Genomic DNA, 19145 nt, shown 5'->3' with positions numbered 1-19145 from the left:
CTTTTCTCACTGCTGAGATACAGATAGAAATCAGGCCTTGATGGGGGGCAGGAAGGATGGGGGAAAGGTTGAATTGTCCACAGTTTTGTATCTACCAGATGCAACTAATCACTCCGTGGGGATATGCATGGAAACGCTCCTTGAAAGGTTGTTCCATCAGTATGCTGCTTATTTGCAGGCATAAATGTTGGGGAAGCTTTTATTCAGGAGAGTGAAATTTAAGCATCAGAGCTGTAGGGTTGTGTTCACATCACAGTAGGAGAGCTTTCAGTTTGGGTTTGGCGTCTCCTCCACCTGCTGCTCCCTTGGCGTCTTGTCCACTACAACTTGTATCTGCAGCAGCTATTTTCTGCTGGATATCCTACAAGGAGGTTGTAAGAGGACAGGAATAGATGGGTGCAGCAGTGGGCAGGAGGCCTTCTGTGACTTTCTGGTTCTGCTTTCTAAGGAGAGGAGCTCCAGAGCTCCAGAATCAGCCATACTTGATTTTTCCCCGGAGTCATAGAAACAAGGAATCATGCCTGTTCTGTTGACCCAACCAGATAAGTCTTCTCATTTATTTGTTGTTGTTGTTGTTTGTCGTTCTTGTTCTTGTTTACCTTCATTTCATTTTTGTTTTCAGTTGACATGTGGTCAGTAGGGTGCATCATGGGAGAAATGATTAAAGGTGCTGTGTTGTTTCCTGGCACGGATCGTATCCTTCCTAGGTTGTGGGCCTCTCTAGGTACCATTTTTCACTCCCCTTTATTACCTTCTGCCCATTTGGAGTGCTTATAATGCTTGCAGGCTTTTATTGTACCTCGAGGAATGGAATGAACAGCACAAGGATGCCTCACAATCATCACGACACCTTTACTTGAAAAATTATGTGTGATGCAACAGAACAGGGATGAGGAATCTCTGTCCCTTCAGATGATGCTGAACTATCACCATCTTCTTCTTCTTCTTTGGCGATCCCTCGTAGCCAAGTAAGATTGTCTTCCATAAACACGGTTTTAACAATGAGTCCATAAGTGACTGTGGAGGCCAATTCTGGATCCACACGTCCTTCCACAGTGGGGACATTGGTTCCCGGGTGGGAGTTGATCACGATGAGGATTTGCCAAGCATGCCTTCCTCTTAGCACGTTTCTCCCTTGCATCCTGAGTTCGAGTGTATTCAAAGCCCATGACACCTTTGGTAAAGGCTGTTCTCCAACAGGAGCGCTCGCAGGCCAGTATTTCCCAGTTGTCAGTGTTTATACTTCATTTTTTTAGATTTGCCTTGAGACACTCTTTAAACCTATTTTGTTGACCACCAGCATTACACTTTCCATTTTTAAATTTGGAATAGAGTTGTTCCTTTGGGAGACGATCATCAGGCATCCACACAACATGACCAGTCCAACGAAGTTGATGTTGAAGAATCATTCCTTCAACACTGGTGATCGTTGCTTTTTCCAGTACACTGATATTAGTTCGCCTGTCTTCTCCAACTCCTCGCTGAACTATCAGCCCCAACTAGGATATCAAATTGCCAGGGATTATGGGAGTTATAGTGCAGCAACATCTGAAGGGCCAAAGGTCCCCCACTTATGGAACAAAACGTATGCAATAGAATTTTTTTTAGAGGTTAGTAACCTCCTCCTGGCTAAGACACCATTCTATAAATTTTCATTGTTATAATAGAACCTCCTGTATCCAACAGGCCTGAAGCATTTCCAGAAAAAAATATTGATAAAGAGATCAGCAAGGGTTAGTTTGGTCTGGGAGAACATTTATTTCCCTTTTTAATGAATATATTGACCCCCCCCTATACAGTTTTATCTTCTCTTTTGGCCTAAGAAATTCTCCCAATATAGGTAGAAGAATGAAAATGCAGACATATGAAAGAGAGAGGGAACAGTGATGACAAGCAGTTCACTGAGGTTTGGATAAATGGGAGGCTGCTGTATTCTTATAGATGGTTTCCTAGGTTATCTTCAGCTTTTGCAGCACATAAGATTCATAGACTCATAGAAATGTAGAGTTGGAAGGGACCAACGTGAGGCTCAAACCCATGGCCCTGAGAATGAGTTCCATACTCTACTGACTGAGCTATTCCAGGTCTTCCAAGGAATTCTGATAGTTTCTTCCTCGGTACCTACCCTGATTCCTCAGAGTGGGGCAGGTTTTGTATTTAATACCGTACACTGCAGCAACACTCCCTTTCTTGTGAAGCAAGCATGGGGAAGCTGCTGCCTTCCAGATCTTGTTGGACCACAACTCCCATCAGCCCCAGCCAGTGATCAGGGATGGTGTGAGTTGTAATCCACCAACATCTGGATTGCTGAAGGTTCCCACTCCATCTGTGTCATAATGGATCTCATTGATGGTGAGGTAACACTGGAACAGCAAACACAGACAAAGAAATCTGAAATTCTTACCAGCACATCTTGGCACAGAATGATACACCTGAGGATATTGCATCTTAGATGGGTGACTCAAAAGGAGATGAGTCAGTGTGATAATCCAAAGGAATGAATTACACATGGACTGTAGTGCTTCTATAGCATTATCTTCACTGCTTTTCATGACTGGGAGTAATTTCTAATTTATATTTATTGAGTGAGTCAGACGTTCTGGAAGCTGATTTTAATAATAGCTTTCACCCCAAAACCCATGTATGCTACCAAGTGTTGACTCAACAGAGAGCCATGGCTAATCCCAGCTTTCTGATCCAGCACCCTCTGGAAACTGTCTTGCCCCAATCTCCTCGGCCAGGGCCCATGGGTGCTGTTGACATGTGTTTTGGCCCCATTGGCACTGATGCCCTTTTGGGCTAGTTACCTTCCTGTGTGTGGGTGGGTCTAGAAAATTGCATGCCTTCAAGTACCCAATTTAGCTTTGCTCTGAGACATTGTCGGCTTTTGAGATAGTAGATGGGTGGTTGAGGGTCACTACCAAGAGGACCTCACCAGGGACAATTTGCCCCTCAAACCTTTGGCCGGATCTATATGATACACATGTTTACAAATATGTGTTTTGACGAAGTTTTCCAAACCTTTGCGCATTCGCCTGGGTGTATGTTCCTCTGAGCTCAGTGGACTTCTAAGAATAAGTTGATAGCATTGGTCAGACACTTGTTTAAGATTGTTAAGCAGACACTTAAGTACATCCCTAAAAATGTGAGTGTGCTCAGGGCTAACTAACTATTTTGCTCCTACATTTAAAAAAAAACAAAAGAAAAAACAAAAACAGATTTCAAACAAAAGGGATTGGCCTCTTCACATAATACTCATGGGAGCAAGCCTTTTCTGCAACATCACCCTTTCATGCCCCTTCCCCATTCTTCATTTTAAATCCATGCCACAGTTTGCAGACTAGTTACTTTCCATATTTGCTGCTCAGTGGCATTTTTCAGATTTGTTCTGACTGATGTTCTTACTCTATATAAATCGCAATCAACACATGTAAACATATACTAAGCTGAGCCTCCCTTATCGCTGGTACAGTTTAATTTCCTCCAAGTTAAAGGAATTATCGCAGGGGACCGTTTTCCCATAAGATCTGTGCATGTAGTACCTACTGAACGCAAAGGAAGGGAAAGGGGAGGATAAAATCCTGAGTCATAATGTGAATTTCATTCACAGGTTCATAGCTATGTATTCATCTGTCTGGCTTTCTCTTTACGTTCATTCATGCTTAATATCACATTCAATGATTTTTCCACCAACATGTTGAACCTCTTCCAGCCAATACACTTTGTAGGCTTGGCGCTCAGTTTAGTTCATAGCTGCCAAGTTATCCCTTTTTTTAAGGGATTTTCCCTTATGCTGAATAGGCTTCCTCACGAGAAAAGGGAAAACTTGGCAGCTATGGTTTAGTTGTGCAAAATTGTCACCATTTTTGAGAATGCTTAGAAGCATTTGATATATGGCAGCAGATTTATGGTACTCAATGGTGAAGAAAGCCTGGGTAGGGGGCAGGGGAAGTGGGGAATGGGCAAAGGATTGTAATGTGTGTGGGATTCTGCCAATGCCACAACCACCCCTAAAGTGAAGCCAGTATAGCAGCTTGGCCAACAAGTTGTTTGTATGGTGCACATCTATAGGGTTGACTCCAGGTGTGAAGCAAGGTCTGTTTGATGCCTCCATCCTTGCTGAATCAGTGGACCCGTCTGATGGATCTACCAGCAGCTGCAGTTCTGCAGTCTGTAACTACCAGCTTTTTATTTTAAATACAACTTGACTGCTCCTCATCTTGCAGAAAGAACAGGATGGTGGGAAAAGCTGAAGGAAAATTAAGCATTTCAATCCCATATGGACTATAATTCAGGCTAAAACGTCACCAAATGCAAGTACTCACAATCAGGGACAGTTGATGAACTGAACTGATCCAATCTGAACTGTAGTTCATCACATTTCCACATCAGATTGCATGCAGGGCGGGGAGTCCTGGTGAAAATTCAGCAGCCGTTTAGTGTCTTTAGTGTCTCCTAATAGGCACATTTTTGCAAGCAATTTCCCCAGATAAAATGCATTTGTTTCCACAAATACATGAATTCTTATGCACATGCCCTCCAAATATATACATTCTTGTACATATTTTCCGGCTGCGGAACTGCATCACAGGATTTGAGCGAGCTCATTTTCCAAAGGGCAGCTGCATTTTGGTCTGCGTATTGTTTCAGGAAGTGAGAATGACAAATTGTAGCTCCGGGCTGTTTGTGAGCAATTTAAAACGGCAGCATTCCATTCACCCACTGCTGGCACACTCAATAAGATAAGTCATGAGAGGCTGGGAGAAATCAGATTAGGGATCAGCCCTGGCAGGTGCTAAATCCCAGTGGTAAGCTTTCGGTGGTGAGTCTACCCAGTAATGTTTGTTATCCAGTTTTTCCGGATGATCCTTTTTTTTCCTTTTCAGAAGAGGGTCTGGCCTATTCTACTTATGACCCGCCAAACCAAACTCAATCCACCAACCATTTCTGGTTGATAAATGCCTTCTTATTGCTTCCAACCTGGGACTGCAAAAATATCAGGAGGGGAGATCTCAAGCACCCTGTGCAGCTATTGTGCTGTGTTTGGCTTGGTGGACCATAAGATTTGCATGCTTGTGGCAGAGTCACACTGTAACGATGTGTCAGGCTTCGGGGAATCGGCTTCCTCCCCCATGGCACTAAATAAGAAGATCAAACGAAAGAAATGTCTTACCAGTTAAATTCATCACAGTGAGAGAAAAAAGAACACGTCTCCCTAGAAATGGTGGTGCTCCCAATTAAGGCTCACTCCCCCTTCCTCCATCTCTATTAATCTACGTCACTCCTACATCTTGTAATTGGAGCTTGTGCGCTTTCTGTTCTCACACTTTCTGTGCTCTCCGTGTGTTTGGAGAAGGGAGGTGAATCTGTCCAGAGACTGTGAATCTGTTAACTCTCTCTCTTCCAGTGTTGTTCTTCTAGCTCAGGGGTCAGCAAACTTTTTCAGCAGGGGGCCAGTCCACTGTCCCTCAGACTTCATATGGGGCTGGACTATATTTTGAAGGGGGGAAAGTGAATGAATTCCTATGCCCCACAAAGATGCATTTTACATTCTACCCATGTAAAAACACACTGATTCCCGGACCGTCCATGAGGCGGATTTAGAAGGCGATTGGGCTGGCTCCGGCTCCCGGGCCTTAGTTTGCCTACCCATGTTCTAGCTGTTCCCCATCCAGTATTTCCCAACTTCTGCCTTCTGAACTATGCCCCTCTGCAAACCACTGTACCAAATATATACTGTCCTCCTGCTTCTGGGAAGATTCAGGATTAGGGGGAGGGGATGGCTCCCACCATTCTTCCTCAGTGCTGCCCTCCTCAACACGGTCCCTGGCACAATGTGTCTTGCCTTTTGTTGAAAATTAGCAGCATCTTTCCTTCCCATAGTAATCTTTCTTTTTTTCACCATCTAGCACATGGTTTAGATTAGAACAACTAGCCGCAACAGAAATATAAGGATTCCTCCTCGTATTGCACACTTCCCCTGGTTTTCTTCTTCTACTCCTTCATCTTTTTATACTAAAAAGTTAGTAATTGTTCTTCCTTACATGTCACGGATTCAACTCATCATAGCCCATATGTGCGTAGAAACATGAATTATTATTTTTTTAAAAAAAAACCTCTTTCAAATAAACTACCAGAAGGAAAACAAAAGATAAACCTCACCAAAGATGTCCTATATAAAAGCATTTTTAAAAGCCCAGTTTCTTTCAAGCAGCTGCATACTTATTAAAATTTGTTCACAGAACCTCTATAATTAAACCATTAAAAGCATTTTGCTATAGAAATATCTCCCTAGAAACCAGCCACAAGCAGCTGATGATTTGTTTGAAATTCGCCCTTAATTGTGTTGGTATTCTTAAACAAATAGGGAGAGATGCTATTAGCTGTGCACTCCATTTCCTGTAAGGCTGTGCAACATTTCCTCTAGTCCCATTGTTCTCATTTGCAGGGCATCTTTCCTTAGCAAGAGACAGATCTTCTCAGCAGTCTTCCCTCCCACCCCACTTTGCACTGCTACCTGGACCAGCTACTTATCCCATTCATGTCCATTATTCCCCATCTACAGGGGTACCCACTTGAATAAGATATTGGCAAGGAGGCACAAGATGTGGCACACACATACCATTTGAATAGCAATGTCCACCAGCTTTTTTGGGGGGGCGACCCTCAAATATTTTATTGGGGAGCCCAAAGGGACCTTGGCCTCTAGGAGTTGGCTCCTATGCCCACCAATAACCAGGTCGTGCCAGGGCATAGCATAACAGAATGTTGAAATTGACGGCTAGCTCTAATTTTGTAGCAGCTTTCATTACTTACCCTGTCACACACACAAACAGTCAGGTTTGGATCTGTGCTTGTTCATGCTTTCAAAAATTGCAAATGCTAGGTTCCATAGTGATGGGAAGAGGGTGGGCTTAACAGAGGAACACACCGTTTACTTAAAAGAATACTGGTAATCAATGCAATGGCTGGAAGGTGTTTAGGGATTTCTCTTAGTTTTTTGTTTTTTGTTTTTTTTAACACCACACCATACATCCTACTAATCTTAATTCTCCCCTAGGATATTTACTGCAAGCTGCTAAGGGTGAGCAGTTGACTCCTGCGTCAGTCTCTCCTACTCTCCCCTGGTTAAGCTGACATTCCAATATTGTGTACATCCTGGAAGCTCACAGGTTCTTAGGAAGCCGTATTGGCAATTTAAATGAAATCTTTTTTCATTGACAAACCTGTTTGCTTCTGCATACCTGGGGAATATTCTGCAAATGCAGAACACATTGCTTTATTTTTGGGGGCCGAGCCCATTTTCACTTCCCAATGGACAGGCCTTCAGCACCCTGAGTTTTCTAGCAGAAAGAACTGGCAAGGGTTGATCAGCCACTTTGGTTCTGCAGCCAAAGGTGCTGCTAAGTACATGTGGACTTTTGGAAACGGGGGCTCCCCTTTGAGGGCCAAACAAGCAGGGATGATGGCAGCTCCGTGAATTTAAAATCTGGATCTTGCCAAATGCAGTGGAAGCAGAAAGTAGGCCTAACCACGAAGAGCAATAGGGGCCAAACAGAAGGATGCTAACTTCTCCACCACACCAATGGTTTCTCTCGGTTGGAGAAAAAGATTTTATTTTATTTATTAATTTTATTAAATTTCCATACCACCCTGCATCCGAGGATCACATGGTGGTTTACAATATAAAAACACACAAGAAAATACACAATTCAGTAACGAACAAAAACAAAAGACCTTGGGGGAAGCCCTGATTTGAAGGTCGTGCGTGGGAACCACTTTGGAAAAGCACACCCTGACAAGTCCAATTCCATTTGGGTTGTTTACTGAGCACATCATGTTCCTGATTCCGTATCTCTGTGCTAGAATAGTGTCTCTTAGCGCTACACCGTTAGTAACATCAGCGAACTAGAAACCGCAAGCTGGACTGATCCTAAATGACTGCATTTGTATTTCCCCCTCTGTGAGTAGTATATGTCTTGTTGGCTGGTGGTGCTGTTATTCCCTTGGCATTTTATAAAGCACGGTGAGCGTTCTGGGTGGCCCAACAGCATGGGTATCTGTGCTGTGAACTCCCCAAGGAGACTAAATGCTTAGAATTTGTGCTGTGCTGTGACCAATATTTGCAGCTGCTTTAAGTGTTCGTGTGCCTTTGAGCCAGCCAGCATGTACCCAGCCTGTTATTAAATCATTTCATCCCTTCACCTAATCTCAGTGGATCTAATCTTTGTGCTGTATATACTGATACGGGTTACGGATTGCTCTATAATAACCTGATATTCCTCTTGTGCTTTCATTTCCGTATGTTACAATCAAAAGTCCTTTCCCACTGCTGTACTGGCAGGAGTGGCCCAATCAAACTTATCAAGCTACTTGTTGTACATGTCCTTGAGTAGATGATTTTCTGATCATGATTGTGAGGGTGGTTATATTTCTGCCGGTTTCTCCGTTCCTCTCAGTATTAGTGGGGTTTCAGGGACTTTATATGTAGTTGAGATTGGGCGCCGGTTTTATGTGTCTCTCCCACTCTCATTGTGAAAAGAATTAGAATTTAGAGGTGCCACAAATTTGACAGAAGAAGGGCTTTCTTGTGTTGGGAAGGAGATGGTAGTCTTAACTGGAAAGTAGCTAAGCCAGTGGCAATAACTCAGCCTATTTTCTCTATTAAAAATATTCTTTCCTCATCCATGTGATTTATATGAAATGAGCTCGACATGTCTGGCATTCATCTCTGTGGCTTCCAACATGCTGATTCCTGTGCCCCAAAGAACTGCCTAGTGTCAGTTCCAGGTTTATGGGGTGTGTGTGTGTTGGCACTTAGTCAAGAGGCCTTTGGGTCTCCCCCTGCTTCCTTCCCACGGTCACCACTTCCTGTTTGCTTGCCCACTCATCTGGGCCAATCCATACCACTTCCAACAAGTAGAGATCAAGGCAAGTGGATGCCTTCTCTTCCTCATCCTCCTGCTTGTCACTCTTCACATGCTTGGAGAGGGCAAGTGGGCAGAGAGTAATGACCAGCTGGATGATCAAAGTGAGGGGTATGGGTGGGTGGGTCAATACTGGGCTTCCTGGTGGGGTGTAGATGTTGGCAAGTACCCACCCATACTTAACAAGAGTCCCCAACATCTTTCCTACTTGTCTACAGCTTTTTAACAAGAGCTCTGTTAAACTACCCTAGTTTAGCTTTATCAATCTGTTGCTTCTCAACTTCACCCTACCCTACCCAGTGGAATGTGAGCAGTATCTTCCACTCAATATCTGCTGAATTCTTGGTCTGTTCCTCCCCACTTCCATCCCAATCTCACACACTCGTGGGACATTCATAATTTTCCTGGTACATCTCACTAGTGAATCACTTTTGCCTTTTTTTGTGGAGGATGGTTGCGGGCATCTTTAAGAAGCATTAGGGTTAGTTGTTAAAGTTGCCAGGGTTCTATCTCCTGCTTCCCTGGTCACTAGATGTCAAATATCTGAGTTGGGGTTGGATGGATCTCACTCCTGCTCAGGCTTCCTCAAACTCAGCCCCCCAGGTGTTTTGAGACTACAATTCCCGTCATCCCTGACCACTGGTCCTGCTAGATAGGGATCATGGGAGTTGTAGGCCAAAAACATATGGAGGGCCGAGTTTGAGGAAGCCTGCTCTTGCTCCTAGAGCATATATGCATGCCAACGCAGGCTCATAAATTCAGAATGACGTGCAGTGCGCAGCTTGCCATTTCATGGACTGCACTTGTGAGATTCCTTTTGAACAACGGGTAGTTTTGTTTTGTTTTCTAGTATATATTTAACCAAAGAACTATCACCCTCTTTGTTTCAAATCAGGACAGACTATGGCAGAGTAAGAACCTAAGAAAACAGAGGAGCAGCCCTAATGGATCAAACCAAAGGCCTGTCCAGTTCAGCATCCTGGTTTGCCCAGTGGCTACCCAGGTGTCTCTGGGAAGCCCAGGGTGGATAGCCCTGCCCTGATGTTGATCCCCAGTGGTATGAAGGGGCATGTTGCCTCTTGTCCTGGAGGTAGCATTCAGCCACTGTGACTAGTAGTTATTGATAGCCTCACCTTCCATGAATATGTCTAATCCACTTGTTGAAATTGGCTCCCATCATTACCTCTTGTGGCAGCAGATTATATTGCTTTATGCACTGTCCTTTGTTCCATTCTGAATCTTGTACCATTCAGCTCCATTGCTTGACCCCGGGTTCTAGTATTAGGAGAAAGGAAGAATTAAGACACTTCAGCTATGAGCAGTGACGTGTATGTGAGTGGGGCACTTCAAACGACGTTGCTTGGTGTGAGAACCAGGATATAAAATGTATACAGCAGGGCCCCTATTTTCACATGATTTGACCATATTCATTGTAAGTTGTAAGGCTTCTGAGCAGTGACTTCTGTGTTCTTCAATGTGCCTGGAAGGCCATTTAGGGCTTTATTTACAACCACAAATTCATTGCAGCAAGGGGTAGTGATGGTTGCCCAAGAAGCTGGAGAGTGGGTACTGAACATTTCTATGTAGAAGTACTTGGGCTTGAAAAAAATGGTCATCCTGGTTTATTTTCTGTCATGGGGAAGCCAAATCGTATTTTAAAAAAAATTCCACAAAGAAGATGAAGCATTTGGGTTTAGCTTGCACACAATGGAGCAAGAATTAGATCTCTCCCCCAGCAGTGGTTGCTACCTATAATTGACAGACAGAATGCATGTACCTTCTTCCATGTGTACAAATCACCTGCATTTCTACCTACCGGTACTTATTCTGGGTACGTGTCTTCCATTATGCAGCATCTTATTTCCTAGAAGAACCTGTGCTTTTAAATAATACAAGGTGTCTCATGAATAATTAGGGGCAAAAAAGAGAGGTGAAATTACCTTGGCAGAGAGGTCTTGCAAAGAGGTCACACAATTTTGTATACCTCTGGACTTTCAATTCACTTCTGTTCAATTCAATTCTGATGAACAGAGCAAGCTGGCACTACATTCATTCCCTGATCCGTTCGTGCAATGTGCTTCCATTGTCTTTGCTGAGTTCTCTGAGTGCAACAACAAGCAGAACTACTTTGCTCGAATAATAGGTTTTGAGAAAGTTGGATACCTCTTGAGGAAACTCATGGTCGATATGGGAGCATGATGCTAAGCTTTATTTAAGCCAATTTATGCATTACCTTTGTGGTTCAGTTGCTGATATAGTTGCCACTGCAAAGTTATTGCCTCGTTGGTGGCCCCACACACCATCATGGCAATGTCTGGATGAACTGATCACATGGACATGTGGATAACTCATGTCGGTTGTCCTTCCCCATTAGGGCTGCCAATGGTGGCATGAACTGTACTCCACATGATTGTAATAAAGCACCTCTAAGCTAGTGATGCGGCAAGAATGGAAAGGCGGGGAGTTGTGAGCAGTGCAGGTTTGTGATGGGTGCTGAACCACAAAGTGAGTGTACGAATTTCGCCATAATCCCACCCAAACCAGTGAGGCAAACTAGAACGCTTTAATAGAATATGTTGGGATTATGTGGGTGATTGATGGAATTGCTTTAACGTGATATTGCTCCCAAAGTGAACCACTGGTTTCGAGTTTCCACGTCGGACTTCTTCAGACACCAAATGTGCCAATCACTTGGAAAGTGGGGGAAATGCTTGAGGGTGGGGTGGGGAGATCTGCACCTCTTCTTTCCTTAACTAACTCTGCTCAGATATTGACCAGTGGAATAAGGTAATTGAACAGCTCGGAACCCCCTGCCCAGAATTCATGAAGAAACTCCAGCCCACAGTGCGGAACTATGTGGAAAACCGACCTAAATACGCCGGCCTCACTTTCCCCAAACTCTTCCCAGACTCTCTCTTCCCAGCCGATTCAGAACACAACAAACTCAAAGGTAAGGGGTGTGAACCATGCATGAACAAGTTCTATGAGATTAGGCATGCCTTGCATTTGAAATGTCTTTATTACGTTTATTTCTCCTCTTTCTTCTATCATGGAAATCAAAGCAGCATACAGTACGTAGCGGTCAGCCTTCCAGGCACTGACCAGACCTAAACCTATGTATAGCTCCAGCAAGCAAGGTTACTGCATCATGTTCCTCTTTAGACCATGGCTTGGAAAATGTGCCCTCCACTAACCCATGCACACAAGTAGCTGGAGACAAGCTCATAAGTATTTTAAAGTTCTTACATGAAAACACTGCAAAGTGACACGTTTACTAACCGTACTACCAAAAAGGTCACAGGGACAGAAGCCTGCTAGAAGGTTGTGGTCAAACCTTCACACTTCAAAGGAAAAGTTGCCAACTATTTTTCGTCCAGTCTCTGCCGCTGTCCCATTAACAAACAGCACTTTTATTTGAAGCAGTTTTATTTCTTATTAATTTCTGTACCGCCCTCCATCCGAGGATCGCAGGGCAGTTTACAATATAAAAACACAGATTTGAAGAATCACAGTGGAATCGGAAGTCCTGGAAGATGCAAGCGATTTTATCTTCAACGTGTTTCGCAAACAGGTCACAACGAGCCACTATCCGTTCTAGCACCTCCTTCAGACTGTAAAAGGCCCTCCCACTACAGCACAGTGAAGCTGCGGTGGAAACAGCAAAGTCTGCCTTATTTGCTGTTTTCACCGCTGCTGAGCAGGCTCGGTGATCAGCACTCACGAGGGTCTGCTTGCATTGACCTGGAGTTTTTCTCCACTTGTGTTCAAGCTCCTCTCCTGGCTCGTTTTATTGCCCTCAGCTCTGGTGTATACCAAGGAGCCAGCTGGGCTCTATCAAGTGGAAGAGGGCACTCCAGGGCGATTGTATCAACAGCCTGGGCCATCTGTATATTCCACGGATCAGCCAGGGCTTCAGCAGGAGAACCAGTTGTATTAGCCATAAAGTTCTCTAGAGCCATCTGGAAAACTAAGGGATCTGTCAGCCTCGAAGGCAGACCATCTGAATAGGTCCCTCTCCTCTGCAGGAGGGGAAAACTGCTGAACACCTAAATCCCCAAGAGGAGATGATCCAACCATGATAGGGGCTGATGTTAATATCTCCTGTTCTCAGGTCATGCTCTTCCTGCCCAGCCAGTACCTCGGTCTGGTGACATGTTGGGGATAGTGCCATGGTTGTCATGGCATGCCCTGAGTGAGGGGCCTCAGTATGGACGTCAGGACCAGCGGTCTGTGAGTCTTTAACACCACCTCTGGGACCACCACTGTCACAGCTCAGGCAGGTCCAGTTCCAGACACCCCAAATAGCACTGTCTCCTGCTGGAGGGCTGCTTCCAGTCAATGTAAACAGTGCTGAGCTAGAGGAATCAAAGCCTTGAATCAGCATAAGGCAACTTCCTGCATACCAAGGAAAGCACTGTAGGGTTAATTAAGCCTTCTGCCAACATCTTCCCCTCCTGCATAGAGGAATTGTCGGTTACCATTTTCGTCCATGCTCTCAGCAGCCGCCTTGTGCCCAATGCTGCACGTGGGGAAAGGGACTGGATTAGGCCCCAGCACCTCCCCATCCTTTGTTTGAAGCAAATCCCTGTAAGCTGTGTACAAAAATGCACAAGACCTTCCTGGGAAGAATTAAATTGGGAGGGCTGCTGGTCCAAATTGCTCTGGTTTCAGGCTTTGTCAGTTGAGAAGCACGCAGTGCCACATTCAGCCGAAATCTGACACTGGCAGCCCAATCCTGCTTTGATTACAGTGGCGCGAGATGATGATTTTAAACGTAAGCGGAGGCCGCGGTTAACTTCAGCAGGGACGGCAAGCTTTCCTGAGAAAACAGTGATTGATGTGTGTGTTTCGTACAGAAAAGGTTTCCGATTAGCGTTTTGGAACCTTCCAAAAGTGTGTATCAGTTTTGCACACATGGATTCCCAAGGTTGCCGGTAACGGTGATGCATAATGTTTTTTAATCTGCGGCAATTTGCATGTCATTACCCAGAATGCCTTTTCCCACCATACAGCAAGGCTGTTTGCCTGCACTCCGGGGGGTGATTGAAGGTCTGGCCAAATGGCTTCAGAAGTACTGAGAGCTCTCTATTATCCCACCCTCCCTTCCCCGCCCCAGCCCACCACAATAACAAAGCACAATAATGGACTTACAAGGGATTTGAAGCAGATGCAGAGAGAAAGATAATTAAGATCTTCTTTCACTCTCTGGATGAAAGCAAACATATTTTTGCACACAGGCAGATATGACTCCCCCACCCCCGGTCCTGATTCCCTGCCCTGATCTATTTCCTAAAAATATATTCTCTTGACAAGATACCCCCCAAACCCTTTAAAAGAAGGTGTTTGGCATGCTGGAAACCAAACCTGCCTCCTCCCATAGCAGAAGGTGATATTTTGACATTTGGCTGTCACCTGTGGAAGCAATTTATGGAACCTCCTTTATGGTCATGAAGTTCCTTATGTTTATTACTTTTTCGGCAGAATTCATAAGCTGCTTGACCTATCATCTGTTTAAATACAATAATTTCCAAAACCTTTCTTTCATTGTAGGTAAAAAAACAAAGTGATTACAAGAACAAGAACTATTGTAGCAGAACTATTCCAACTGCTTCAATGCATGCTTTGCGGGCGATGATACAAGACACCCCATGGCATGTTGGTTAAATGGGGATTCACATGGCACAGATCATGGGTGCTGCCACTTTGAGCAAATTTTCTATCAGTTCCAGCTGCTAGTTTTACTAAGCTACCCCACATACAGTATTCATTTTCTTTTTGATGCATGGCACCTCTGATTTCTTCCTTTCTCTGCCCATTTTCCATTCTTCCCCTCCCCTGACATTTGGAAAATAACAAAGACAAAAATTAAACAGAATCCCCATGTATAGACAGCGAGATTTTGTGTGCTGTGTTCTCCTTGCGCAAAGGAGCTCTTCTACATTCTGCTGCACCTCCTTGTATCCCTTGAAAAGCTTCTGTCGAAGTTTGGGAGAACCTCTGGAAGGTGCAAATTGCAGCTCTGGGGGCTGCAGCTGGGGGAGTTGGTAGAAACCTTGAAATCTGGGTCCCAGCCCAAATGTCCAAATTAGGCTTATATTACATCAGGTGTGGGGAACCTCTGGTCCTCCAGATGTTGCTAAGCTACAACTTCCACCAGCCCTAGCAAGCATGTTCCATGATGAGAATTGCATCTAAGCAACATCTGGAGGGCTGGAGTTACCCTGTTCTTAATTTGCATCAATATACAGTAATTTGTATGTGAACCTCTGTTTCATGAGCAGAACGTGTGGGACATAGGTGGCTTCTGCTCCCCACACTGGCAGAGGAAAGGGGGGCAGGGGGAGCGCATTGCCCCCAGCACCATCGGGGAGGGGGGCACCATCGCAGCTGCCCCCGGACACGCGCCGTGCACCCATCACCACGCTGGGCGCCACACCCCCGCCCCGGGACGTGTGCCATGCCCCCGGGCGCGGCATGCCACACCCCCAGCACTTGCGCCACACCCTCAGGTGTGCACCAGCCACGCCCCCATCTGCCCTCCGCCCCCAGTGCCGGAGCATGCAGCTTCGCCCCTGCCCCCCCTTTCAATAAATATGTGCACATATACTTTCTAACCTGCATTAAGCTTTTAGAAGTACGGGCCCAGAAGATGGTATTAAATGTGCATGGCTATAAATACTCCATTGTACTTGGAAGCCAAGGGCTACCATCAGAATATTTTTGCCACCCGTATTCATGCAGTTTGGTTGCTTTTTAAAAAACACCCAGTCAATGGTGACCGAGTGGAGATTTTTGTATGTCAGATACGGAATTACATGTGACAGTAATTAGGAAGAATACTATTGTGCACAGAGCACTTAGCATATGGATAGCTTTTTAAAAATTAAAATTAACAATATTTTGATGGCACAAATCCTTTTCTGCGAGGAAAACAGAACTGGATTCACACCCACATTTGGTGTGACTGTATGAGTCCTTTGATTGACAGATACATGAGAACTAGAGAAAAAATTATGCCGTTCCTCCTGCTTGTCAGTCATTCAAATGAGCTTTCATCTGGGAAATAAATGAAGCTCCTTCTGTCAGGGTGGCTCAAGGTTTGGCCTCTGTTGGCCAGATTCCATGTTTCACTGGACTCTCAGAGGCTCAATGATTCCTAGGGGATATGAATAGCCATCTCTTTGTTGTCTTGCTGCTCAGTGCTTCTGTAACACAGAGGCAATTGCTTCACTAAAAATAGAGTGGATTTAGGCAAGTGATGCTGCAGTAATCCGACAGGTTTGGTTAAGATGCTGATATTATTGCTTCTTCATATCAGGAACAGAGGCGTAGTTATTGCCATCAAAATAGGGATCAAGCTGGATAGCTTTTTTTTTTTAAAATCCCTCTAGGCAATCTTAAGATGGCCATATTAACATTGCAGAAGTAGCTATGTCAGAATCGATGTGCAACTTAAATTTGAAATCCTTGAACGGAATGGGTCCTGTGCTTCAGATGGGTATTTTTTTTAACCTACATTGCTGTCTGCAGAGAAAGCATCTGATGATGCTGTAGAATTCTGGGGGTGCTCTGCACTGCTAGTGGATCCACCAACGGATGCCTGATTATCGTCTTCCAAAGCAACTATTGCGTGTGGAGGTCCCCAAAACCACCCCTCAAAATAATTCACACCACAGACAGAATTTTTGTTTTGGGGTTTTTGGCATGAATTTGGCCACAACTTTATTAAAATACAAATATGTGAGTGGTTGCGTAGGCATTGGTTCTCCAACTGTCCCCTAAGGACAGAACTAAACTAGCCTTGTCAACAAGGGGAAACCCTACAGGGAGAGCCGGGGAGCCGGGTGCGTTGGCCCGGCCCTCCCCTCAGGCTCCCAGGGGCTCTCGCACGGTTACGGATACTGCATCGAGCCCCTGTATTCCTGACCGGAATTTCCCCAACACGCAGGCATTAACTTGAGGGGCCAACACAGTCAACAAGACCCCTCATACAACCAAATAACCAATGCCTAACCACCAACCTTACAAGTTGTGACTATTTGTTATGCAGTAGGCAAAAACCAGATGGCACCAGCCAATCAGCCAAATGGAAAAAAATCCTACCGGGCCCCTGCCAAGCAGACGACCCCATGACAGGCACAGCAAGGTCAACACAGAGGCCTAAACATAGGGAGGGAGGGTGATCCAAAGAACGCAGCCAAGAGGAGGAACAAATCACGTGCTTGCCTTTTATACCCCTGGCTGACCCACAGAAATTGAAACATGCTTTTCTCCCCAACAACAGCCAGGGACCAATCAGGACAGTGGCCAACTCCATAGCCCCCACGACCAGCAACTATGGGGTAGTTTGCTAGGCCCCCACCACAACACGTGCTCTCCATGAAGGAGAACCCGCACTCTATTCCGAACTTAAAAATGGAAAGTGTAATGCTGGTGGTCAACAAAAGAGGTTTAATGACTGTCTCAAGGCAAGTTTTAAAAAATGTAGTCTAAACACCAGCAATTGGGAAACACTTGCCTGTGAGCGCTCCAATTGGAGAACAGCCTTTACCAAAGGTGTCATGGGCTTCGAAGACACTCGAACGCAGGACACAAGGGAGAAACGTGCTAAGAGGAAGGCACGCTTGGCAAATCCTCACTGTGATCAACTCCCTCCCGGAAACCAATGTCTCCACTGTGGAAGGACATGTGGATCAGAATTGGCCTCCACAGTCACTTACGGACTCATCGTTAAAACCGTGTTTATGGAAGACAATCTTACTCGCCTACGAGTAATCGCCAAAGAAAGAAGACAAGGGTCCATTTTTGAATCCTGTCCAAATTGCATAAAATATACCCACCCTGGACTGTCAGAAATAAAGACTTTTACAATGAACTGGAGATGTTTCTAATTCATACGTCTTTATGCAACAGAGGCTCTTTGTTAGAATTGCAAGCCTTTATCTCCTAATCCATTAGTTCTTTTTCCTGCACATAAGTACTGATTTTAATTAAGGGCAGTTGAGGGTAAAAATCATAGTGCTGGTTGAGGGTGTGCTGGAAAGGAAAAAAAGGTCAGTTTATCAGATGACTCTCATCCCGCAATTAAACTCCTTGTTGAGAAAAAGATGCCATATTTAAGTGGTTTTCAACCATGGACACGCTTACTTTTTGAAAACAGTTATTGGATTTCATCTGGCGAGGGCAATTAAAACAAATCCTGAGATCTCTGGGTAAAGGACGGTATAGAATAATAGAAATAGATAAATGATTTAGTAAGCCAGGGCACTCATTAGTAAACCAGCTCCACCAGTTCCTGTTTTTCTTCTATCCTTCCTCTGTTTAAATCTCCTATAACCCCTGTTTTAAAACAGCTGCATTGGTTGCCAATGTTTCCAGGCTGAATTCAAGGTTGCTGTTTAAAGCCCTAAACGCTCAGGTCCCAAATAGAAAGACTGGCTCCTTCCATACAACCCCTCCTGAGATCGGTAGACCCTCTTGTTTGTTCCTACACCCTCAGAGGTTTGGGGGCAGCTGGCAGCCCGGGAGAGGGCATTCTCTGTGGTGGCCCCTAAGCCGTGGAACTCGCTCCCCACAGAGATGCTTCTGGCACCTTCATTATACTTCCGTCACATGAGGTTTACGTTCTTTAGGACTCACCTTATTTTTATGGCTGTAAGTTGTTTCAAACTGTTTTTAATATTGTGTTGTAATACTGTAGCCTGCCCTAGGACCTTATGGTGAAGGGCAGGTAAGAAGTAAATCATATATTATTACGGTATTAGGCCTCCAAACCATTAATAACCAGTGTCTCAAGTCCAGCAGACCCTCCAAGTGGCCCTATTTTCCAGGTACAGTCCCAAATTTACAGAAGCCATCCCAGTATTTTATTTGACCCTGGAATATCTGGCTTTTCCTTAGGACATCCCTATTTTCATTGGAGAAATGTTGGAGGGTATGTTACTTGACCCCCAAGCCATCTGAAAACAGGCCTGTATAGGGAAGTTTTGAATGTTTAATGTTTCATTAGGTTTTTTTAATATACGTTGGAAGCTGCCCAGACTGGCTGGGACAATGCAGTCAGATGGGTGGGGTAAAGGTAAAGGGGCCCCTGACCATCAGGTCCAGTCGTGTTCGACTCTGGGGTTGCATCACTCATCTCGCTCTATAGGCCGAGGGAGCCGACGTTTGTCCGCAGACAGCTTCTGGGTCATGTGGCCAGGATGACAAAGCCACTTC

General features: G+C 44.8%; 1 protein-coding gene across 1 annotated transcript in view; it reads left to right on the top strand.

The window, feature by feature from the left end:
- Positions 1-19145, top strand: part of MAPK10 (mitogen-activated protein kinase 10) — a 218344-nt gene that overhangs the window by 177704 nt on the left and 21495 nt on the right. The window contains exon 10 of the mRNA XM_060278429.1: positions 11695-11877. Coding sequence (XP_060134412.1) covers positions 11695-11877 — 183 coding nt within the window. The remainder of the gene's footprint in view (positions 1-11694; positions 11878-19145) is intronic.

Source organism: Zootoca vivipara, chromosome 9 (assembly GCF_963506605.1).
Source record: "Zootoca vivipara chromosome 9, rZooViv1.1, whole genome shotgun sequence".
NCBI classification, from domain to species: Eukaryota; Metazoa; Chordata; class Lepidosauria; order Squamata; family Lacertidae; genus Zootoca; species Zootoca vivipara.
The sequence above is the reverse complement of the archived record's forward strand: the minus strand, read 5'-3'. Positions and strand labels throughout refer to the sequence as shown.